Source organism: Aedes aegypti, chromosome 1, assembly GCF_002204515.2.
Source record: "Aedes aegypti strain LVP_AGWG chromosome 1, AaegL5.0 Primary Assembly, whole genome shotgun sequence".
Lineage (NCBI taxonomy): Eukaryota > Metazoa > Arthropoda > Insecta > Diptera > Culicidae > Aedes > Aedes aegypti.
The window spans coordinates 24224447-24250836 of NC_035107.1; the positions used below are offsets into that span (position 1 = coordinate 24224447).

General features: G+C 38.3%; 2 protein-coding genes across 6 annotated transcripts in view; one reads left to right on the forward strand and one right to left on the reverse strand.

The window, feature by feature from the left end:
* LOC5575256 (carboxypeptidase B) overlaps positions 1 to 17093 on the forward strand; it is a 59726-nt gene extending 42633 nt beyond the window's left edge. The window contains exons 3-4 of the mRNA XM_021839176.1: positions 16087 to 16754; positions 16808 to 17093. Of these exons, the coding sequence (XP_021694868.1) occupies positions 16087 to 16754; positions 16808 to 17053 (914 nt within the window). The 3' untranslated portion in view covers positions 17054 to 17093. The remainder of the gene's footprint in view (positions 1 to 16086; positions 16755 to 16807) is intronic.
* The window catches only part of LOC5565679 (centrosomal protein of 162 kDa), a 127442-nt gene that overhangs the window by 94924 nt on the left and 6128 nt on the right, over positions 1 to 26390 (reverse strand). The window lies entirely within an intron of this gene.

A 26390-nucleotide genomic window follows, 5' to 3' on the forward strand; every position in this document is an offset into this window, starting at 1 on the left:
AGTAAGTTGCTTCAGGAAGTTATTTTGGATTTCTTTGAAATTACTTTCGGAATTTCCTTCTTCAGTTCTTCAAAATTTTCTTCGGCGTTTACTTTGGAATTTCTTTCGGAATTTCTTCTTGAACTGCCTTCGGAATTTCCTTTGGAATTCGCTTCGGAAGTTCCTTTGCAATTTCTTTTAGAGCTGGCTTCGGAATTTAATTTGGAATTTTCTGCGCAATTTTCGTCCAAGTTTTCTTTGGAATTTGCTTCGGAACATCCTTCAAAAATCCATTCGGATTTATTTTTATGGAATTTCCTTTTGAATTTGCTTTGGATTTTCGGGATTTGCTTTGGAATTTCGTTTGGAATTTCTTTCGGAGCTACCTTCGGGATTTGATTTGGAATTTCCTACGCTATTTTCGTCGAAATTTACTTTGCAATTTGCTTCGGAATTTCTTTTGGAGTTTCCTTTGGTATTCCTTTTGGAGCTTCATGCTAAATTTAATTCGGAATTTCATTTGGAATTTCTTTTGAAGCTTTGAAATTATTTCGGAATTTTCTTCGGAAGTACCTCTATAATTTTCGTTTCCTCTGGAATTTTCTTCGGTATTTCCATCGGAATTTTCTCTGGAATTTCCTTCGGAATATTCTCTGGAATTTCCTTCGGAATATCCTCTGGAATTTCCTTCGGAATTTTCTCTGGAATTTCCTTCAGAATTTTCTCTAGAATTTCCTCTGGAATTTCCTTCGGAATTTCCTCTGGAATTTCCTTCGGAATTTCCTCTAGAATTTCCTGCGAAACTTCCTCTGGAATTTCCTGAGAAATTTCGTCTGGAATTTTCTTCGGAATTTTCTTCGGAATTTTCTCTGGAATTTCTTTCGGAATTTTCACTGGAATTTCCTTCAGAATTTCCACTGGAATTTCCTTCGTAATTCCCTCTGGAATTTCCGTTGGAATTTCCTTTGGAATTTCCTTCGGTATTTCCTCTAGAATTTCCTTCAGAATTTTCTCTGGAATTTCCTTTGGAATTTGCAAAACTAAATGTAGTAGTCCACACCATAATCTTTCGGTCTGTAGATATCAAGGTTGAAATTTATACAATGACACCATAATTAAGGGAAGTGGACGAGACTTTTGCGAGAAATCATGGTTTCAAACTAAACGAAAAATGATGCACCCTAATGGAAAATGAGAGAAACTCCCTAATGAAATATGTTAATAGTGTCCTACGATGATGTCGCATATCAAATGGAACTAGAGGCGCATGAATTCAGAGGAATTTAAAGCCTCTCTAAACAAAAATGAAGACAATGGCCTACGATTATAAAAGAGGTGTTAAAATACTATTGTGCTAAAAAAAGGATCAAATTCATAATTTCTTGATTTTTTTTTAATTTTCGGCAAACACCAATGGAAAATAAGTGAGCCCCCCTAATAATATATCACGGTTACGGTATACTTTGTAGATTGGATACTAGCAATATTTATGTTTTTATTTTGATAATCTCATCTAGACTACTTTCAAGAACAAAGCTTGGGAGTGAGCCTTGATCCAATCTTAAACAAGAGTATCAAAACCATAAATATAACTATTCCCGGCCACGCCCATCATTACCGTAACTTGGGATAGGGAAAGGAAATGTTGATGTAGCACTTACTTAACGAGAGGCCTCCGACTCAGTGACACCCTTTTTTTTTTTTTTTTTTTTTTTTTTTTTTTTTTTTTTTTTTTTTAATTTCTTTATTAGTATCATTCCAAACATTACATTCATTATTTCTTATATCTAGGTGTTCTGTGTTATTAGACAACACTATCATCCTTATTTGGTAAAACAAATCTAAGATTTTATTAACATTTTGTTAACAACATATTACATTTCATTTGCCGTAGCAGTTCAGATTTTTTACAGGTGAGTTGATTTCACCTGCTTATAAGAGAAAAAAAAAAGTTTTTAATATACTTAACCTAACTTAACCTAAACATATAACGCATTAATCGTGGCAATAGTAGATTGTAACGATTTTTGCCTGAAATTATTGATTATTTTATTTGACATTTGTTCCAATGTTTCAACATTGGATATCCTATGTAACTCATTGGTACTATACCAGGGAGGAAGCCTCAGAATCATTTTCAAAATTTTATTTTGAATTCTCTGCAGAGCTTTCTTCCTGGTATTACAACAGCTAGTCCATATTGGTACAGCATACAACATGGCTGGCCTGAAAATTTGTTTGAATATCAAAAACTTGTTCTTAAGACAAAGTTTTGATTTTCTATTAATAAGGGGATAGAGACATTTTACATATTTGTTACATTTGGCTTGAATGCCCTCAATGTGATTTTTGAAAGTTAAATTCTTATCTAGCATGAGTCCTAGATACTTAACTTCATCTGACCAATTTATTGGAACCCCTCTCATCGTGACAACATGTCTACTTGAAGGTTTCAAATAAAGAGCTTTTGGTTTATGTGGGAATATTATTAGTTGAGTTTTGGAAGCATTAGGAGAAATCTTCCATTTTTGCAAGTATGAAGAAAAAATATCCAAACTTTTTTGCAATCGACTACATGCAGGCTTCGTCCTTTGGCGGAGAGGCCTGTGTCATCCGCAAACAAAGATTTTTGACATCCCTGAGGTAACTCAGGTAAGTCAGATGTGAAAATATTGTATAATATTGGTCCCAAAATGCTGCCTTGGGGAACACCAGCTCTTACAGGAAGTCTTTCAGATCTGGAGTTCTGATAATTAACCTGAAGTGTACGATTTGACAGATAACTTTGAATTATTCTAACAATGTATGTTAGAAAATTATAATTTTTCAATTTTACAATCAATCCTTCATGCCAAACACTGTCGAATGCTTTTTCTATGTCTAGAAGAGCAAGACCAGTAGAGTAGCCTTCAGATTTGTTGGAACGGATCAAATTTGTTACACGTAAAAGTTGATGAGTAGTCGAATGTCCATGGCGGAATCCGAACTGTTCATTGGCAAAAATTGAATTTTCGTTGATGTGGGCCATCATTCTGTTTAAAATAACCTTTTCAAAAAGTTTACTGATGGAGGAAAGCAAACTGATTGGACGATAGCTAGAAGCTTCTGCAGGATTTTTGTCTGGTTCTAAAATTGGAACAACCTTAGCATTTTTCCATTTGTCAGGAAAATATGCTAATTGAAAACATTTGTTAAATATATCAACTAAAAATGATAAGCTACTTTCTGGAAGTTTCTTGATGAGGATGTAGAAAATTCCATCATCGCCAGGAGCTTTCATATTTTTGAATTTTTTAATAATAGTTCTCACTTCTTCCAAATCAGTCTCTGCCATATAATTTTCATAGCAGGATCACGAGTGCGTTGAAATTGCCTTCTCCTCACGTTTTTAAGACGGATCAAGAGTTTAAAATCATCGTCTATAATCACGGATTCAAATTTTACTTCACATTTTGGAATTGCAATGTTTCTGGCTTCAACAATGGAATTTGTTAAAGTTTCAAGAGCATTGTCAATATCAATTTTAGTTTCTAAAGAAATGTTAACATCAAGATTAGAGTCAACATACGTTTCATATATATTCCAGTCGGCTCGTAAATAATTGAAAGTGGAGCTGATAGGATTGAGAATCGCTTCATGCGATATTTGAAATGTAACAGGGACATGATCAGAATCAAAATCAGCATGAGTAACTAATTGGCTACAAAGATGACTAGAGTCGGTTAAGACCAAGTCAATCGTAGATGGATTTCTAGAAGAGGAAAAACATGTAGGGCTATCAGGGTATTGAATTGAGAAATATCCTGAAGAGCACTCATCAAATAAAATTCTGCCGTTGGAATTACTTTGAGAATTATTCCATGACCGATGTTTGGCATTAAAGTCACCAATGACAAAAAATTTTGACTTATTGCGAGTTAATTTTCGCAAGTCAGTTTGAAGCCAATTAACTTGCTGTCCAGAGCATTGAAAAGGCAAATAGGCAGCTATGAAAGTATATTTACCAAACTGTGTTTCAACAGAAACACCTAAAGTTTCAAAAACTTTAGTTTCAAATGACGAAAACAGTTGATGTTTTATACGCCTATGAATGATGATTGCAACTCCCCCACATGCCCCATCAAGTCGATCATTACGATAAACAAAAAAGTTAGGATCTTTTTTAAATTTGGATCCAGGTTTTAAATAAGTTTCGGTAATAACTGCTATATGCACGTTATTAGCTGTAAGAAAATTAAACAGCTCGTCCTCTTTACCATTCAGAGAACGAGCATTCCAATTTAAAATATTTAAATTATTATTTGGATCCATTAGAAAAACGTAATCCAATAACAATTTGATTTGTAAATTTTACACCTACTTGGACTGCTTCAGTCATAGTGGTGGCTTTGAACATTGCATCAATCATTAGATTCAATTGTTCAGTTAGAAAATTAAAATCAGAGGCAGACATGTCATGTGATTTCCCATTGGAATTTCCGGTAGACGAAGAAGCGGAGTTACCTGTGGCGGTAGGGTTTTTTCCATTTGATTTGAAACAAGTAGAATGGGTACTCATGGAACGAACAGGGGAAGAGTTCGAATTACCTGCTACGATATCGGCAAAGGATTTACCGTGGGTAGATACATTCGAAATTGAAAGATTCGAACGGCTACCCGACGGATTAAAATTTGTTTGTGAATGAGCATGATTATGATCTTCCTGGTGGGTATGATTCCTAATCAAGCGATCGTTAACTGAAAAATGAGCATTGTTCGACACTCTACCAGGCAAATTCCGGAAACGACCGTTATCGTAACGGATATTATCCTTCATCTGCTTGGCACGAGCCTCAATGACTCTTTTGCGTGAAATGCATTCCCAAAAGTTAGCTTTGTGAGGGCCCTTGCAATTGGCGCATTGAAATTTTCTGGTATCTTCTTTCACAGGACAGTCGTCCTTAGCGTGAGAAGAACCTCCGCAAATCATGCATTTAGCATCCATGCGACAATTTTTTGTACCATGACCCCACTTTTGGCACCGACGGCACTGAGTGGGATTCTGGTAATTTCCTCCAGGTTTCTGGAAATGTTCCCACGTCACACGGACATCGAACATAAGTTTAGCTTTTTCTAAAGCTTTAATATTATTTAGTTCTTTTTTGTTAAAGTGAACTAAATAATATTCTTGAGAAAGCCCTTTCCGAACAATGCCAGATTGGGTTCTCTTTTTCATAATGATTACTTGGACTGGGGAAAATCCAAGTAAATCATTTATTCCATTTTTGATCTCTTCAGGTGACTTATAGTCACTTGAGAGACCTTTCAAGACGACTTTGAACAAACGTTCAGTTTTGTCGTCATAAGTAAAAAATTTGTGCTTCTTCTCTTCAAGATATCTGAGAAGAAGTTCGCGATCTTTAAGAGTTTCCGGCAAAACGCGACAGTCTCCTTTCTTTGCGATTTGGAAGGAAACCTTGATTCCCCTAATGGAGTTCAAGATCTCCTGCCTAAATCCCGCAAATTCGGAACAACTGACCACGATAGGCGGCACTCTTTGCTTCCTCACTTGAATCAAAGAGCCTGGGCTAGAGGCTGCTTCGATTTGGTGTTCGGAAAATTTGTCTAGAGCATCGAACTGATTGCTCATTTCAATACAATTATTCATTTCACCCTTGGAAGAAACTTCGCATTCCGGGGAAGCATCCTTTCTTCCATTCTTGCCACGTGTAGTGACAGTTTTAAAACCCACTTTTTTGGAAGGAAGTAGTGAATTCAGAGATTCACCCTTCCTTTTGTTAGTTGTTGATACCATGTTTAGTTAATAAACGAGAAAGACGTGACCTTCGAGAGGTTTTTTCCCTAGACGGTGTCCAAGAAGGATTACCACCGCTAGCTTTCGCCAACGGGTCCAACGAAAAATCGAAGGCGCGGGTCCAAACAAGGATCGTAAAGGGATCAATAGTAGAAAAAATAGTACTGAAAAGTACTGTTTAAGTAGCACTGAAAAGTACCGTTTTTAATTTTAGCACTGAAAAGTACTGTTTGTGTAGCACTGAAAAGTACTGTTTTATTGCTTTAGGTAGTTTTTAAGAAAACTTCCAAGAGCAGAGAGAATTCGTGTACGCACAGCACGAAGGTACGATGCGCACTGACTCAGTGACACCCTCATAAGTGCTACGGAGTTGGGGGTTGGGAGGGATATTAGGTCAGGATTCGCCTGAAAAGCTGACGATAACCCCAGAGTATGTGATGTTTAATTGTTTTGTTTTTAAGTTAATCTTTTTAATGCCGGCAATCAAAAGAAAGCAAAATGTTTTTAGTTATAGTTTAAACCATATTATACCGCAACGAAAAAAAAAACGATCACGCGTTGAACGGTAGTATCTTTCTGCTCGTTAAACAGCAGAACCGATCCCTTCAGGGTCATCGAATTGTTCCGATTACAAAAAGAAAAACATCCAGGCGAACCGAAAAAAAAAAAAAAAAAAAAAAAAAAAAAAAAAACCGTGCACCAAAAACATCGTATGAGCACCTACAACGGATGGACAACTCCACGACAAGTGACTGGTCGAAAAAGCAATTGTACAAATAAACCGCACAAAAAAAAAAAAAAAGAAAAACAAAAACGAAACACTGTTAGTTTTGTTTACCGAAAAATTATGGCGCACTCCGAAAATCAAATATTCGTAACATCCAGAACAAGTTATGGTTTTTACTATACCGGAACGAACTCACCAAATTCCTGTAGTCTCCTGAAAAATGTGTCCACCGGTTCCGCTTCCTCCGAAAACGGCACTGTCTGCTCCGCTAAGGCTAAACTGAGCTTTAAATATTCCTATTCTTCCATCGGTTCACAAACTAAACTTAGAAACAGGCAAAATTAAATCCGGGTGGCGTAGTACCACCGAACCACCAGCGGAATTATGTAGGTACGCCGAACGCAAAAAAAAAAAAACGTGACAGCAGTTTAAAACACAAACGTCCGTTATCCCAGCCGTAGCGGTAAACGCGCAGCTATTCAGCATGACCATGCTGAGGGTCGTGGATTCGAATCCCGCTGGTCGAGGATCTTTTCGGGTTGGAAATTTTCTCGATTCCCAGGGCATAAAGTATCTTCGTACCTGCCACACGATATACGCATGCAAAAATGGTCAATTGGCAAAGAAAGCTCTCAGTTAATAACTGTGGAAGTGCTCATAAGAACACTAATCTGAGAAGCAGGCTTTGTCCCAGTTGGGACGTAACGCCAGAAAGAAGAAGAAGAATGTGAGAGATGTTCCAATACTATTGTCTTCAATATTTTTTTTTTTTTTTGTCAGTAGCGATAGGGGTAGTACTGGGACTCTTAATCTGCCCTAAGCTCTTTCCCAGCATTTGCTTTTATAAGCCTCTATTGCGTTCATCACACAGACGTTCCTAAGCAATGTTGCTCAAATGGTCACTGTGTACGCTAGCAGCAATCAGCCCTTGCCGTAGTTTTGCAGTCTAGTACAGTCATCTCTCCCTTACTCGATATTTCGTATCTCGATATCGAGTTAGAGAACCATAGTAAAAGTTGGTTTTCATGGCTACCTCGATGGTCCCTTGGATCGCAGTTGCATTGATTTTGTGTTCTGTAACTCGATACCTCCCTAACTCGATGGTCCCTTCAATATCGAGTAAGGGAGAGATGACTGTAGTTCAGACTACTATCAAACTATGATAAGGCCTGAAATGCTACTAGAGTGGTTAAAGTGAAGAACGAAATAGTTTTATTAAAAGGTCCTCATTCCTCATTTCATTTCATCACTCTCTATCGTCACTTTTATTTTCGACACTATCACGTATATCACCGATTATCACTCATCAACTTTCGTAATACACTTCAGATACACTTTCCATTATATCACTTTTCACATCACACCATTTTCATATAAATTCATTGTTATCACCATTTACCATCTGTTAGCATTACTAAAAAAATCAAAAGATATTCAATTTAAATGTATCATTATTTTTATTGCTGTAGAGTCATTACTTCTCAAACTACGATTTAGCACTATGATCAAGAAAGTTACAGTAAAAAAAATCACTTTGATCCATTCTTCTGCACTCGCTGTCATTAACACTTTTATCATGCACGTTTGAAGAACTAGGCAATAAAGTTTATATTCAGAGAAATGATTGCACAATGTATTATTAAAAAAGTAGAGTTCACATCATTATTATAATATTTCTAACAAAACTATTAGAATCACTTACACTTTCATTTTCAAATTTTCATCGCCATAAATTTTATTATAAAATCACTATTAGCACCTTCACAATCACTAAATTTAATAACGACGAGTGTAACGCACAGTTCCACCAAACACCCATTTTTTTTGCATTATAAAACGATTGATCACATGTTGGCTTCGAAACTTAACCACCATTGCTGATTAGTACAAAGGATGCTACAGCTCGTGTAAACGAACTGAAACATCAACAACCAGCACTGGTTTATAAGTAACTAATGAGCCCTGGCGGTCCCTCCGTTCGAAGAGGACCTGATAATATGCCGAAACATATTAACAGATCCTCCGCCTGAATGCAGCCGTTTCATGATAAATCATGAACCGTTGGAGGTGTGCCAAAGTATTGGGAAGGTGATATGTTTCACAGACGGGTATTATTATGGTGCACCTTCTACTTTGGCACCGTCAAACCCTGTGATCGTGGCCAGGGACTATTGTCTTCAATATTCAATTAAAATTCTATTTTTTATTTTTTTTATTTTTCAACAAAAAGGACCATCCTAATGGAAAGTAAATGAACCACCCTAATGAAATATGCTTTCAGTGGCCAACAATGATATAGGATATGTTTCAATTCAAATCGTTCATTTCAAATTCAATTCACTCCCCCAACTCAAAAATTTACTAAGTCCCAAAAGGTCGATTTTTTCAAAAAAAAAAAAAAAACGATTTCGGTAATTTCATGTACACCCCCCCCCCCCTTGGGAGATTTTTCATGGGTCAAAAAAACCAAAAAAATCTACTCATATCAGTTCCCATCAAATTTAAAATAGTTTTCTTTAAGAAATATAGGGGAAAAATTATTTTATTATATCTTTAAAACTGTTCTTCCAAAAATAATTTGATTTTTTCTATCAGGCTTCTGATTGATGATGCTTTCGAAGAACAACCCTTTTTTGAAAATAAATTGTCGAATTTCCCAGCCAATGTCTAACAATTACTGATTTTGATAACCTCCAAAAATCGACCGTTCTAATCGTTGTTACATATTCGTGTGAAATTAAATTATTCTGGAGAATTTTTATTATCACAACATTGTACAATACTAGTCGAACGATGCGCAGAAAACCGTTTGAAATTTCATTGATAAATTAAAAAAAATACAGCATGCACAAGGTGTCCACTTTATAAAATGAACAGTCCTTAGGTAAAAATCCATAAACGATTTCTGCTCTCTAGCAATAACAGTTCCTCCTCTTCCTTCTGGATTATGATGCAATTTCAGAAATTAATTGCGTTTGGTCTTCCAATACATCACTTTCGCCACAACACCTTCAACACAACTTCGGACAAACAAATGCAGTTGAAATTCAATACATCGTTCTACACCTGTATTTGAAATGGATGTATATAAAAAACAGCAGAAGTGAAAAATCGGTAGTCAAAATTCACATTAGTGCACGAGCGTCTATAGGATGCGAGAGATAAAGCACTTCAGGTTGAAAACCTCTCGAACAAAACCAAATTTCCAGGATGTATATTTTGCAACGTTCCTTTTCGATAAATTGCTATTAACATTCAGGAAAAAAAAAATAACCGAACGATTATTGAACTAAAGTAGTAAAGTGTATTTATGGACATGCATTTATCTATTTCTACCAGGAGAATAATGAACTTCGCATGGAGTTGAGGACATTTTAGTCGTTACTGCATTTTTTCCATAAAGAGTAATCTAAAACCGTATGCATGGCTCAAAAACTAGAGATGGGTCAAAAATTGGTGCTCTTCCCTACTTGAAGAAAAATTGCTCGAAATATTTCTGAAATAGGTAATATTAAATAGAAGTGAATATAATCATCGTTTTCTACTGGAATTTTTCTCCATTGCGTAAAATCGAGATTTTTCAAGATTCCTCAGTTACACTCACACTGTTGAAAATAATGAAGATTACACATCATGTTAACTTCATTTATGCGATGTAAATCTGACGTAAATTTTAGTCTGAAATCATGTAAAACTGTGTTATATGTCATGTAATCACTTAGGATCCTGCTAAATAACATGATATATAATTGAAATTTACATGACATATCCTGTAAGTATCCATGATATTCCACGGTCCAATTATGTGCATTATATGACTCAGAAATTTACACGTTTCGTTCGAACTGTGCAAGACATCACTAGTTTCACCCTCCCACCTGTTTACCCTACATTCTTCTGTGTTCTTTGTTCTTTCTCTCATTCTTCTTTGCTCTTTGTTTCATTCTTCTAGCATAGGAATCCTCCTCAGATATTCATATGCTTATTTGGGTTCATAGTAATCAGTCAGCGTAACCTATTCAAGGGCCAAAAATCGCAGGCATAAAATATATTTCTCAAATATCATCTAAAGAAGTGGAGATATCGCAATTTTGAGGTGATTTTTTGCCCTTAAGGGTCCTAAAATTACCAAAACAAGCTGAAAAGCATACCAAAATTTATCAGAGTTCACTAAAATGGGAAAACTGCACTTACGCCCTTTGCGCCACCTCTAAACCTTCACCAAAAATTCTCATTTTTTCACAAGATGTTATTTTGGGACCGATGATCATTTTCCACTTTGTAAATCCTGACTACGGAAGATTTTTGGAAATAAGCCCCACCCTACTCCTACAGGGGTTCTTTCAGAAGTTTCTCTAGGGATTCCATCAGGACTTCCTTCGGAGATTGCACCTGGAATTCCGCTAGAGATTATATCAGGGGTGCCTCAGGGAATTTCATCAGGATTTCTTCTTGGGATTTCATATAGATTTCCGCCAGAGATTTTAGCAGGAGTTCTATAGGGATCCCGTCAACAGTTCCTTGAGAGATTCTATTAGGAGTTCCTCCAGGGATTCCATCAGAAGTTCTTCTAGGAGTTTTATCAGGAGTTCCTCCAGGATTTCCATTAGCAGTTCCGTCTGAGATTCTATCTGGAATTCCTACAGAAATTCTATCAATAGATGATCTAATGATTCTAACAGGAGTTCCTCCAGGGATTACATCAGAAGTTCCCCCATTGATCACATCAGAAGTTTGTCTAGGGATATCATCAGGAGTTCTTCAATAGATTTCATTGGGAGTTCCTGTAGAGATTCCATCAAAAGTTCTTCCATGGATTCCATCAGAAGTTCTGTCAGGAATTCTATCAGGATTCAGGTCCCTTCAGGAATTCCTCTAGGGTTATTCTGGGTTACATCAGACTATTTATAACGGATTCCTCCCGGAATTTATGAAGGGATTCTATCAGAATTTTCCCTAGGGTTTCTCTAGAGGATTCTTGAAGAAATTCCTCCAGGAACTTTTAGAAGGGGTACTCCTGGAACTCCTAACGTGATTACTCCTGGAATTAATCAAGGGATGCCTCCCAAAATTCCTCAAAGAATCTATCCTTAAGGAATTCCTCCCGGAATATCTCCAAAGATTCTCGAGGGTTATCAGGAATTCCTCCAGGGCTTTAACCATGAATTTATTTTAAGGATTTCATCACCGGAATTGTTGAGTAATGATGCCTTCCGGAATTTCTCAAAGGATTTCTCGCGGAATTATTCAAGGGATTCCTCCAGGAAATTCTCAAGGGATTCATCCAGATTTTTATAAGGAATTTCTCCCGGATTCTCTCCAAGGATTCAAGAGGGTTTTCAGGAATTCCTCCAATAATTTTACCAGAACTTTCTTATAAGGATTACAGTGCTTTGTGATTTCACCAGTATATTATCCAGTGACTCTATTAGGAGTTCCTTCTGCAATTTAAAAACAGGAATTTCTTCAGGGATCCCTGAAGAAGATCCTAAACGATTTTCAATGGTCATTCCTGGCGGATTCTTTGGAAAAAAATTCTTCAAGAAATACTGGAAGAAAATTATTAATAAATTCCTTTAAGAATCCTCGGAGAAATGAAGAAATACCTCGCAGGGTCATCCAGAGATACAAGGAGGAAACAATATCCACCATAGAAGAGTTTATCGAAGATTCTCTGGGGGAACCTGCGAGCGGAATCTTGAAAGGAATTCCTGGTGATATCCCGTGTACGAAGATTTGATAAATTATTTTGCAGTATTTCTCATGCAATCCTTGAAGGCTTCTTAATGGAGCCTTTGGAGGAATTTTCGGTGAAATCCTTGGAGGAACTCCTTGATGAATCCTTGGAGAAATTCTGGGTAGAATCATTGTAAGTGATCCTAGAGTAAATCTCTGCTGTGTTTCTGTGGAAATTTTTATAGGACTTTCTAGAGAAAATCAGTGAAGGATTTTTTGGAGAAATCTGAGGAGGAATTTCTAGAGAAATCACTGGAGGAATCACTGGAAGATTTTTGAAAGGAGCAGTTCTGGTGAAAGTTCTTAATTTCTTGAAAGGGATTTCTTCAGTAATCGCTTTAAGAATTCAAGAAGGATTCCTGGTGACGAATTCCATGTCAAATCGGTCAGTCACAGAACTCGACCATCTTCGATTTGCAGTAAATTTTGCACATGTTTTTGCTAGGATACAATAAGTGTTTTCCATAGAAAAATCGATCATTTTGACTCGAGAATAATAATTTATGTTTTTTCATGAAAAATTCAAAAATAAAACCTAAATTTTAAATTACACAAAAACCCCATTTTTAATCTTTTCTAAATGTTCACTATGGAATCTTGATATGTAGTAAATAGATGTTTGGGACAGAGTTTCATGATGGAGAAATTGTTAATAAAAAAGTTTTTCTAAGAACAACTTTTGGCCGATTTGCAAAATTTTGATTTTTTGTCAAAATAAATACGTTCTGATGATACAATAACAATCTTGGAATTATTCTGAACCATAATGATTATATGGATAATTTCTCTAGAAGTACTCATTTTCGAATTATATCGAGTTTAATGCAAAAAATATTATTTAAATATAAAAATAGGCCATTTTCATTAGTTACTTGCGTTTCTCCATAAAAAATAATACATTTTCAAGAGTAAATACCACATTTCTGGAGAAACATTTGAAAAAAGCCCAAGAGGTCTTGAGCCTTTTTTCAGAAACGTTGCTGTTGAGCCCTTTTTAGCCCGCCCACGCAAACTAACACCACTATCAGCAAGATTGGTGTTAGCTCTTCCTGATAGTGGTATTGGTGAGTGTGATCGAGTTGAATGAGGCTCAACAGCGGCTTGCAAAGCCAATGTTTACCAATGTCGATGTGCCCTTTTGAAATGTTTGTCCAGATTTCTTTATTCTACATGATGGAGAATCGCGAATGACTAATGAAAATGGCCTATTTAAATATTTAAATGATATTTTTCTGCATTTAACTCGATGTAATTTTAAAATGGCTACTTCTAGAGAAAGTATCCATATTATCATTATGTTTCAGAAGAATTTCAAGTATTTTTTTTTATGAAAATGAATAGCCCCTTCCTTAGCCGAGTGGTTAGAGTCCGCGGCTACAAAGCAAAGCCATGCTGAAGGTGTCTGGGTTCGATTCCCGATCGGTCCAGGATCTTTTCGTAATGGAAATTTCCTTGACTTCCCTGGGCATAGAGTATAATCGTACCTGCCACACGATATACGAATGCGAAAATGGCAATGTTGGCATAGAAAGCTCTCAGTTAATAACTGTGGAAGTGCTCATAAGAACACTAAGCTGAGAAGCAGGCTCTGTCCCAGTGGGGACGTTAATGCCAAGAAGAAGAAGAAGAATATAATATTTTTTCAGTGTATATTTTTGTCTTATAGTCCAAACAGTTCACTACAACTTCTTCATAGATCCTTTTTCTCTAAATTCGACAGTTTCGGACTAAGAATTTTTTAAATAAGTTTCGTGCAAAAATTTATAGGCCATTTTCAAAAGTTATACTTGAGTCAAAATGATCAATTTTTCTATGGAAAACACTTATTCTACCATATCAAAAACATGTGCAAAATTTAATCCAAATCGAAGACTATCGAGCACGATTTTTATTTTTTTCGACTCATTCTGGATGGAATTCGTCAGGTGTAATCGCAGGGTTCTTCCTGATAGCATCCCGACCAACCAGTCTTCATAATTCTTTATAGATCTTTAACCAACGATGGCGATCGCTAACGATTCAAAACGAATCTTTATCGATCGCTATCGAAAATCACTGACTGGTTGACCGGGATATGTTTAGAGATTCCTGGAGTTTTGCTGGAGGAATTATTGAATCAATCCTAATTTTTTTGGTGTAATTCTTGAAGGAAACATTGGATGAATCCTTGAAGAAATCCCTCGAGAAGTTTTTGTATAAATCCCTAGAGAAATCTATGGAAAAATTCCTGGTGGAAGTTTTGAAGCCACTCCTTGTGGAATTTGAGGAGGAATCCTAGGAAGAAGCCCTAAAAACAGTCCTGGTGAAAATCTTGGGGGAGTTTCTGGTGATGAATTTCTTAAGAAATCTCTTGAGAAGTATCTGTTCAAGTAATTATTTGAAAACTCCAGCTCAGCAGTCTCTCAGAACCTCTTATCTTAGAATGCTCGAATTTCAGTCTTCGCAGTATTATTACTCGAAAACATTTCGGGATTTCTTTTTGGGATCCTCTCAAATTCATTCTCGAAATACTCTTAGGAATATTGAAAACATTGTAGGAGTAAGAAACCTAAGCCCGACTCAAATAATCTTGAAAATTCTTCCTCTGAATCCTTTCAGGATTCAAAGCCTTTCCAAAAGTTTTTCTTTAAATAATGTTCAGAATTTCAGTTTGACTCCTTCGACGACCGCTTCCTTGACTCTCAGAACTCCTCCTTCATATTGACTTTAAGGGGTCTATTTTGTAAGGGTCCTATTTTGTAAATCGAGCAGATTCATGTGACTCGTCTGTATTCATTGTCGATCAAAGCAAACATGCATATTTCAGATGTCATCCATCGACTCCCATAGTAATCCAATCACATAGAGTGACAACTGTCGATAAACTCGAGTGACAGAGCCAAGTCGAGCGAAAACTTTAGTCGACAGTGACTCCAGTCGAGTCGTTTTTGATCGACTCGACTTATAAAATAGAGCCCTAAATCGAACGGATTCATGTGACTCGTCTATAGTCATTGTCGATCAAAGTAAGCATGCATATTTCAGATATTACCCGTCGACTCCCATAGTAATCCAGTCACATAGAGTCACAGTTTTTTTTTGCTCAAAATTTAAGCAATTTTCAATAAAATCTATCGTTGCATTACCCTTGCTATCTGGATTGCGATGATTGATTTTTTTGAAGTTTTCTTTAAATTTGTTCGAAAACACTGGTTTTTCGTATTTGATGATTGAATGATGGATTCTTGAGCCTTAAATCTTGGAATTTCTGCTCTGAATCATCTAAGGATTCTGGCTCTAAATTCTACCAGGATTTCTTCTGGGAATCCTTTGAAAATGTTTACTCGGAGTCGGAGTCTTGACCACAAAATTCTTTTCTACTCGAAGAAATCTCAAATTTTGCTCCGAATTATCTCACAATTGTCGATCAAATTCTTCTATCTATCTATCCATGAGAGAAACCTTTTCATGCTTCTGAGAGGAAGCTTTTCAAGCTTGTGAAAGGAAGTTTTCAAGTTTCTAAGAGGAAGTTTTCCAAGCTCCTGATAGGAAGCTTTCAAAGCTTCTAAATGGAAGCTTTTTCAAGCTTCTGAGAAGAAGTTTTACAAGCTCTTGAGAGGGAAGTTCTGAGAGGAATCTGTTTGAGCGACTTAGAGGAAGCTTTTCAAGCATTTGAGAGGAAGCTTTTTAAGCTTCTGAGAGAATCTTCCAAGCTTCTGAGCGAAAGCTTTTCAAGTTCCTGAGCGTAAACTTCTCAGGCTTTTGGAAGACCGAAAGCTTATAGAAGTAACAGTAACAGTTTGGTTTTAGATTTGATAATATTACTTCCTATTCGATTACTAAAATTTCCATTTCTTCCTCGTATTCTCAGGGCACCACATGACCTGGACGGCGTACCACCGGTTGGCGGACATCCACGAATGGATGGACTACCTGGCCAAGTCCTATCCGGACGTTTGCAGCACCCAAATCATCGGAAAGTCCTTCCAAGGCCGGAACCTCAAGGTCCTCCGGATCTCCAATGGGAATCCTTCGAATTCGGCCGTCTGGATCGACGGAGGAATCCACGCTCGCGAGTGGATCAGCCCGGCCACGGTGACCTACATCGTGAACAATCTGGCGGAGGGATGGGACGATCAGCCGGAGTACATAAGGAACATCGATTGGTACGTGCTTCCGGTGCAGAACCCGGACGGATACGAATACACGCACCAGGGAGACCGTCTGTGGCGTAAGAATCGACGCGGATCGCTGTACGGACCGTGCGCTGGGGTGGATTTGAACCGTAACTACGGTTATAAATGGGGCGGACAGGGGTCTTCGAAGCAGCCGTGTTCGGAGATATACGCTGGAAGTGGGCCGTTCTCCGAACCGGAAACGAAGGCAGTGAGTAATTTCATGCAAAACTCGGCGGCCAACTGGAAGGGATTCCTGACGTTCCACAGCTACGGACAGTACATTCTGTACCCGTGGGGTTACGACCGGCTGGTGCCCCCAGATCATCAGGATCTGAAGGCAGTTGGGGACGAAGCTGCCAAGGTAAGATGATTATTAGATTCTACGACATTCTACTAATTTGATTCGCATTCCAGAAAATGCTTGAAACGGGAGGAGCCTCCTACACCGTAGGACCGTCCGGCAATACCCTGTATCCGGCTGCCGGAGGTGCGGACGATTGGGCCCGCGGAGAACTGAAAATCAAATACTCTTATACGGTGGAACTGCGAGATAGTGGCCGCAATGGATTTGTTCTTCCGGCAAGCCAGATTCAACCCACCGGAGATGAGGCTTTCATTTTCGTTGATTCCGTAGCTCGAGCCATTTCCAAGTTGAAGTAAGTCAGAATTTGTAAAATGAAATACATATTTTTGATTGTAAGCATAGTGTTTAATTTGTAGAGAAAGGGGCCTTCCTTAGCCTAGTGGTAAGTTCTGCGGCTACACCTGGTCAGCCCAACACATTCTTTCAGCTTATGTTGCCTTTAGGATGCTAGGTTCATCGAACTTGTGGTTCATGCTTCCCCGGCACACAACGTTCTACTGTGTACCGAGAAAAATCATCCTAAACACCTATCGCTGACCTGACCTGACGAGAATTCAAAGTGCTTGCAGGTCCTCTTCGAGCTCGTTTCATGCCCGTAGAGGACTACCGGAGATTTGTACATGGTCCATCTTTTTTGATTACAGGTTGTTCTAAAGTAGAGTGTCCATTTCCCGGCCATTTTACTCGTCGGGATTCGGGACAAAAATCCAAGCTTGTCCTGAGAAATCCCGGGATCCCGGAATTTGTCAGATTTTCAAGAAAACCAGTATTTTTGTTGAAATGGAAGTGAAAGTTCAACAGTACAATGTTTTTACAGTGACATAAGGTACCGCGGGGCAAGTGGGTTAATGGGGTAAGTGAAAACAATTGATATATTTCACTGAATATGTGAAATAACGTTTTGAACTCATGCGTAAACCTTTGAGGCCACTGAGAACATTACGATAGGTAAGATATTTCTGAGATTTTTCAGCCATTATTGCGTAATAGAGCGAAAAATTGTTAACCTGTCAACTGTTACTCCGTAACAAGTTGGCAGCGTACAATCTTATTTTAATATTTTCAGTGGAAAAAAGTTGCGGAAAATAATTTCCTGTACCACTTCTTAGTTGTCCTCTGTGACAGTTTCAAACTGCAATAAAAAAAGTTTTAGAATTAATTCGACGTAAACCTAAAAATAACTAAATTTAAACACCGTCAATGTTCTTATCAGGTGGGGCAAGTGAAAAGTTTATCATTAGAGATTGAATTTCTGTTTTCTCTTGAAGTCGCCATAAGTAAACATGGTTCGCAATTATCATAGAAAAACATAACATGCTGATAATTCAAGAAACACTATACTCAAGCGTTAAAAGCTATTAGAAATCATGCAACTTCTCTAAAAGATGTTGCCAAACATTACAATATTGATATGTCTACTTCGGGCAGCCAATTAAAAAGAAGACGTTGACTGAAAAGTTGCAATATTAGAGAACACACGGAAATCTCGTGGATTGTCTATGTAAAGCTAGTTCAAAACACAAAAATGGGATATAGGTCTATCCACATAAAAAAAAAGTCTAAATACGTTATTGAAGGATTCTGTTTGATTTCTCCCGAAGAGTTATCCGACGTCATATCCGACTTTCTCAAAAACAAATAACGAGCGGTGGGAATTATACAGAGCAGAAATGCAATTGCTGCCCTATAATGTAAGAACTAACATTGGAAATGTTGCAGTTATAATGTTGTCGAATCATTTCAACTAACATAACTGAACAGAAGAAAATTCAAGTGAAAAGAATAACATTTTCTTTGTTTACATATTACTTATGTTATTGTTCATTGGGAAGCCTTAACAAATGTTAAAGCTTATAGAAATCGTGGATATAACTGTTTATTTTTGAATTTATTATTCAAAACGGTAAACTTTTCACTTGCCCCATTTTTGGGGCAAGTGAAAAGTAAGGAGACATTTTTCAAAAACTTTTTCTGTATTTTTTTCTTTAATTTTTCATAAAAATCAATTTCAGCATGCTGCTTATATTTGGTGGAAGTCAAGCTAAAAAATATACACGACCTCATTTGTTTCAATTTAAAGTCTCTAGAATTTGAAGAATCTCAACTATGCGAATTCCATTACCCACTTGCCCCACGGTACCTTATAAAGAGAACGCGATTTTCAAGATAAAATGTGAATTGTGATTCTACATGATTTTTTTTTATTCATTCTGATTAAGTAATTCAACAAAAAACGAAGCACACCTTGACTAACGGCGGGTTTGCTACTGATTTTACATATTTTCAATAGCAATAAATAACCTTTGCAAATAGACGCATTGAAATATGCACACTCCCAAAAAATCATGTGATTTTACGTCTTTTGGATGCACATAAAAGAAGCGAACCAAATGACGTAAATTTGTGTTGATTTTCAAATACGTCAGTGTCTGATTATAGGAATGTCGATCACAGTGCCATCATTTTCGTGTCCTTTATCATGTAAAATTACATTTTTTGTTCAATACATCTTCAAGTAAGGTACCGTGGGGCAAGTGGGTAATGGAATTCTCATAGTTGAGATTCTTCAAATTCTAGAGACTTTAAATTGAAACAAATGAGGTCGTGTATATTTTTTAGCTTGACTACCACCAAAAATAAGCAGCATACTGAAATTGATTTTTATGAAAAATTGAAGAAAAAAATACAGAAAAAGTTTTTGAAAATGTCTTCTTACTTAGTTTACAGTTTTGAACAATAAATTCAAAAACAAACAGTTATATTCAAGATTTTTATTAGCTTTAACATTTGTTAAGGCTTCCCAATGAATAGTAATATAAATGACATGTAAACAAAGAAAATGTTATTCTTTTCACTTCAATTTTCTTCTCTTCAGTTATGTTAGTTGAAATGATTCGACAACATTATAACTGCAACATTTCCAATGTTAGTTCTTACATTATAGGACAGCAATTGCATTTCTGCTCTATAGAATTTCCACCACTCGTTATTTGTTTTTGAGAAAGTCGGATAACTCTTCGAGAGAAATCGAACGGAATCCTTCAATCCTTCAATCCTTCGGTACCTTACACGTTTTTGTGTCGTTCCATCACTTACATCATGCGTCATTCAGTCATAACCTGAATTACGTCTACAGTAATTTTCATTAGGGGTATTCACTTATCGGCGTAAATTTTCGCGTATATCGTGATGAACTGTGTATCTTAAGAGGAAAATAACCATCATCGTTTTGCAAATTTTCAAACCCAGTTTTTTCGCTCAAATTTGAAGTAATGTTCAAGAAAATCTATCATTGCATTGCACTGGCTATCTATAATGCAATGATAGATTTTTATGAAGATTTATTTGTATTTGAACGAAAAAACTGGTTTTTAATTTTTGATGATTGCTGATGATTGAATGATGGATTCTTGAGCCTTAAATATTTCAAAAATTTGTATAAACGGTGTAAGAAATATTTCAATATCTGGATTTCACAGTCGATCAATCCAAGAATGCGTCGGTCGCTATAACAACGATCATCAAATTTGTTATTTATAAACAAACATAACATTTATTTCCGAAATGAGTTGAACGAAAAGCTTGTGAAAAAATCGATTCAAAAACAAACCCTGATTTTGCATGAAAGTCCAGTGCTCAGACAAAACATGAAAACGATTGACCATTGATTTGAAAGAGCTTTGAAGAAAACGATTGCTGGGATGTTATTTATGCTACCACCTTAGAACGAGTTTGAAGTACTGCTCTCTCCGGGTACTGTTCGTCTTATTGAAATAAGATTTTGTGACAACGAGAAATTACCATTCGATGGCATAATGTAGTGTGGCTAAGCCAATTTAAGGGGTCTATTTTGTAATTCGAGCGAATTCACGTGACTCATCTGAAGCCATTGTCGATCAAAGTAAGCATGCATATTTCAGATGTCATCCGTCGACTCCCATGGACCCGATGCACGAGTTCATTATTTGACGTTTGAGCGGTGCCGTGTTATTTATGTGGCCATGGTAACGAATGAATTTGGCACCGCTCAAACGTCAAATTAATGAACTCGTGCATTGGTCCATAGTAATCCAGTCACACACGGTAAAAAGAAGCAAGTCATTATATTCCGAAAAATGACATTTGGCAGAGACGTCATTCCTATCGCAAACTCGAACGAGTGCAAAAGAAAGCAAGGCCTGCTCTCCTTTACTATCCTCAAGGCCTCATGCTTGATGATAGGAATGACGACACATGTTTTGATGGAAAATCGTTGTTTACACGTGAGAATAGCCTACCTTGTTGTGTCTACCGTGCCAGTCACATAGAGTGACAACTGTCGATAAACTCGAGTCACAGAGCCAAGTCGAGCGAAATTTTTGATCGACAGTGACTTCGGTCGAGTCGTTTTTGATCGACTCGACTTATAAAATAGGGCCCTAAATGCAACGTGCATCGATTCTTATCATTCGTCGTCAAATTAGGATTCAGGCAGTAAAGACATAAAATTTGACTATTTTATTTTTAAGACCATATGATTTTTATTCCATTGCAAAAACACTGGGATCACTTTTATGATCGTGAAAAACTATCCGAACCAAGATCCAGACACGATCTCATCAATCAAAATGTCCAAAGCAATCAAAACGACAGACAGATCAAACCATTTAATATAAGTAAGATAAGACAGCAGATTGTTGTTCTTTGGTGACGATCTGGAAAAGGTTTCGGGAATAGTGAAGAAATCATTGGACCTCGTCACTAAACTGAATTCTCGACTGACACAAATCGTATACAACATTGTGAACATTGTGAGTAACTTTTGAGCTGAGAGAGAGGAGACAGCTCACTGACAACTGACTTGTTTTCTTGGCTTCTTTAATTTCTTCTTCTCATGTTTGGGTTATGCACAATGGTTCGGAGAATACAAACTGGGCCAAAATCATTTTCACACTTCATTTGTTATTAAAAAGATTATACAATTAAAAAATTTCAATAACAATTTGATCCAATCGACAATATATAAATATTTAACGATTTTATATGCAAGAGCACTGGAAAACAATCTGAATTTTCAATCACATCCAGTTTTAGTTTGGCCAAATTTTGACGGTTTTTCACACTCTGCCCTTCGAATGTGCGGTTTTCCAGTGACAGTTGATGACAGGTTCCCTCGACTTTTGGGAGCTCGAAATCTGAGAGAGAGGAGACAGCTCACTGACAGTTGGCCTGTTTTCTTGCCTTCTTTGACTTCTTTTTTAAATTCTTGGGTTGTGCACAACGGTGAGGTGAACTTATTTTGGTCAAAATCATATTCCCTTCTTGTTGTTCACCATGAAAAAGGATATGAATGTAAAAAAAATCAATAGCAGTTTTGCAAAACACAACTATATTTAGGTTTTCAACTTTTTGAAATGTGAAATCATCGAAAATCACCTAGAAATTTTGATTAATTTTACTTGAATTTTGACGGTTTTTCACGCTTTGCCCTTCGAATGTGCCGGTTTCCCAGTGACAGTTGGTGACAGGTTCCCGTGACTTTTCGGAGCTCGCAATCTAAGCCAGCTGTCTCCTCTCTCTCAGATCAATACCATCAAGCGTTGCGTTGCCAACGGTTCACACACTGCTTGACTGTTTTTGCCTCTCCACTATGACCGTTTTCGAGCAGCCATCTCGAGGTGAATGATTGGTAAAAGTGTTACATCATTCAATTGCTAATATTTCACTTGTGTTTTCAATTAATTGAAATCTATTAGCCCTTACAGCAAGAGCACAGTCATACCGTTGCGACACATATAAACTAGTTCAATTTCATGCTGCGTTTATCGAGCAAAAATGCAAAACCCCGAAAACCGGAAAAATCGTATCACCACTGTGCTCGAAAAAACGATGCGAAGAAGAAGATTACAGTTTTGAAGAGCGGTGACATTTTTTTGTTTAGAACGGTCATGGTTTGCTTTGGGTTTTGATGGTCGTGTAGAAAAATGTGAATGTCGAGGTGGTAAATGTTTGCGACAGTACATTTCCTATCCCTGGGCGTGAGTGCTTCGCCCTCAGCTGAATCCAGTGGTAGGTAGGTGAGTGGACGTATATTTACGATTGATTCAGCTTTTGCAAATGCGGTTAAGAAGGTCAATTCGTCTGGGTTTCTATAGGTCTCTATGGCGGCCAAGCCGCACTAGTCTTTCCCGTAAAGGGGACATCTTCTTCTTCTTTCTGGCGTTACGTCCCCACTGGGACATAGCCTGCTTCTCAGCTTAGTGTTCTTATGAGCACTTCCACAGTTATTAACTGCGAGCTTACTATGCCAATGACCATTTTTGCATGCGTATATCGTTTGGCAGGTACGAAGATACTATATGCCCTGGGAAGTCGAGAAAATTTCCAACCCGAAAAGATCCTCGACCGGTGGGATTCGAACCCACGACCCTCAGCTTGGTCTTGCTGAATAGCTGCGCGTTTACCGCTACGGCTATCTGGGCCCCAAGTAAAGGGGACATACGGTGGGTTTAGCTTCCACTGTGTCGATGCGTTTGTGAAGGTTGATGTCAGCTCCTGGTTCATCCTCTGGACGGCTTCCCGCAACCAGGCTTCTTCCTTGCTCTTGACTTGGTCTCTTCTCCCCCTTTTAATGATCAACTACAAAAGAGAAACGATTTTACCCACACATAAACTGAGTATCCGTACTCTGCGGGATGAAGAGTTTACACGTTTGTGTTTGCTTATTTTCATTTCCACAGTTGTAAAGAGTTTATTTTGACAACCTCGGTGTTTCAAAGAGAGAGATAGTTTTGTTCCTCTTCCTCAGTACGGGGGGAGAGCATTTCTTCCCATTTCTCATGATCATCGAATGCTGACTCAGAATTGTTTTAAGCGTACGTGTTTGCTCCATCTATCAGATTAAGATGAGCAAAATAAAGCCTGCCCGTAACTCCTTCCGCGCCCATTGAAAGTCAAGTCCTTGATCGGAGTATATCTCCAGAGGCGCACCACGGCGGGCGATGGATCGTTGCAAAGCTAGTTTTCACGACGCCGTACTCAGAGTAAAGGCCACCTCTAGGTACACCGCCCTAGTAGTGAGGCACGTGAATATTGCTGCCCAGCGTTTCACATTTTTTGCGCCCAATCCGCACATTTATGTGTCCGAAGTAGTCTAGAACGGTGGACGTGAATGCCCTGAAGTAAAAAGTCAAGCGCGCTTCAGGAAGTGGACCCATACGAGGAGATTGTGGAGTCGCTCTACGCACATTACAGTACTCGCAGTTTCCCGCTACTTTCCTTAAAGCAACTCTCGAAAATGTATTGCGAAAGTAAAAACGTCCTCTTTCGACAACCATATCATCCCCAGCACACGTTCACCGCCGCTGTCCTTCTCCATAACGAAGTTCTTCACCGATCCGTTCCAAAACATCAGCATTGTTGGACAACCAGTGCCACAGTTCAAAACCAGCGCGTTCTTGTAATGTCTTCACTTCCGTTGCAAGTTCCACCGCTTCGTCGACTGTGTTAACACTATCCAGGTATTCGTCGACGTAGTGGTTTTCCAGGACTGCGGGGAATACTCCCGGGAAAATTCCTGCGCGTTCCGACTTTTCGCAAACTGTGCATAACTCGATGAACATGTGGATTCAAATATGGCGACGTCCATCACAAACACCTCCATCGGTAGCGATGAATTATTTCGCAACAGAAATCGCTGAGTCTGTCGATCTTCCGGTCTAATGGTCCGGTTGATGGAACATCTCCTTGATTTCAGCGTTCATGGCCACCTCTCTCTGCCGAAAGGGACATAGTACCGTTGGTAGTGACTGCAGTAGCCTTGAGCGGAATTGAGCGAAACTCCTTTTACAGTGGCGGCAGCATTCCCCACTACTTGGACTTTCTCCGATTTTCTTGGGTTGGTTACGACCCCCAGTGGCAGATACCACGTTTGGCTTGGGTCGGTTTCCATTAACTCTTGCATCGTCACTTTGTGGGAGTAGCCTTTGGAGAGATAATCAGCAATTCGCTGTCGCACTTTCTCGTACAAAGGTAGATTTCTCAATAGCCGCTTTTCATGGCTCCTCTCCGCCATAAGCTTGCTGTCCGGATACTCTACCAAGTTTCCTTGCGATAGAACTTCACTGTTCACTGATTTACCGTTAGCGTGAAGGCAAACTGGCAAGATCCGAAACAGAATTCTCTGATGCAGATGTTGATGAACAGTAACTACACCAGATGTCGAAGCTGGTGCAAAATTTCCTGGCTTGTCTCCAGCTTGGAGAGTACCTGGGTGAAGGATCTTGTGACGGTTCTCCTGGCAACCATCGGAACGGCAAACATGTACATTACACGGCCACTTGCCGTGAGGATATGAGCAGCGCTTACACAAATGTGCTTCTTGTACTGCTTTCCAGTGTTCACTGAGAGTTTCCCTCTTGAAATCAGAACAATCCTTCGGCTTATGGTCATGAACTTGGCCGACTGCACACGGCCGCATCTCAGAAGCTGCAGATGTCTTCGATTCTACGATACCTTTTTCGCTACTGACGCTTTTCTCCGTTCGCTGATCACCCAAACGGACGGAGTAATCCAATCCACAACTCTTTCTGCTCCTCGTTTGTAACGGTTGTGAACTCTAACTGCGTCCCCGTCATCATCCAACTGCGTATGTGGGAGGTCTCTGGAGATAATCTTTCTCCAGGGAGAACGATTCCTTAATCGCCTTGTCCCTCCGCTCTCGTCCGAGACGCAAAGTCATCTCTTGCAGATCTCGCTCCTGCTTCTCCCTTTTCGTCCGCCAGACGCTGTACTTGTAGCAGGATCTGGGCTTCACGGACACTCGCTTATGTCGATATCGTTGAACCTGGAGGATTGGGAACAGCACATGCCGCACATCGGAAGCTTCTTTTCGGATCTTCGATGCTGTCATTCACACTGACGCGTCCGAAGTGATTGCATCCATCATACTGTACCGTTTTACGGTACGCATGGTTTTGTTGATTGCAGATAATGCATTGGCTTTGCTGATCTGCATCACGCTGCTCGCGTGAATCGGCAACGGAATCACCACTAGACATGGTTATGTAATCCACGCCGAAAACGATACCGAACAAATCTTAAATATTTTGCTATGAAGATAGTCAGAGGGAGCTCGGACTAATCGACCAAAAAAAACCGTCGATCAAAGTGCATACTTAACATGAAAGATTAAATTAGAAAGATAGACACAATTTTGAATGAAATAATTACAATAGGTACAAAGAAAATATCCATATAACGAATGGAAAGTACAGGAAAATATTAGTAAAAATTGTATCTCGTCGTGTTCAATGACCGGGGATTAAATCCTGAGAAAATTGAGAGAATCTATCACGTATCGCTCTCTGTAACTATCATAATACACGTTAAGAAATCAACACGTTCGATTGAATGGATTGATCACTTGACTCAATTCAAAACACCAATCACCATGATTTGAAGAGTTCTAACTTTGGATTTGCTCTACTGTCTCTAGCACTAGACTCTGAAGTGAAAAGTCGTTGATTTTGAACATTATGTCATTTGTATGATAGCGATAATTGACAGCTCATTGTTGAAAGTAATTGAGATCAATTCAACCTCTTTCAACAGATGCGAGTTGGTGTCGAGGTAAGATACTAGACTTGCACTCCG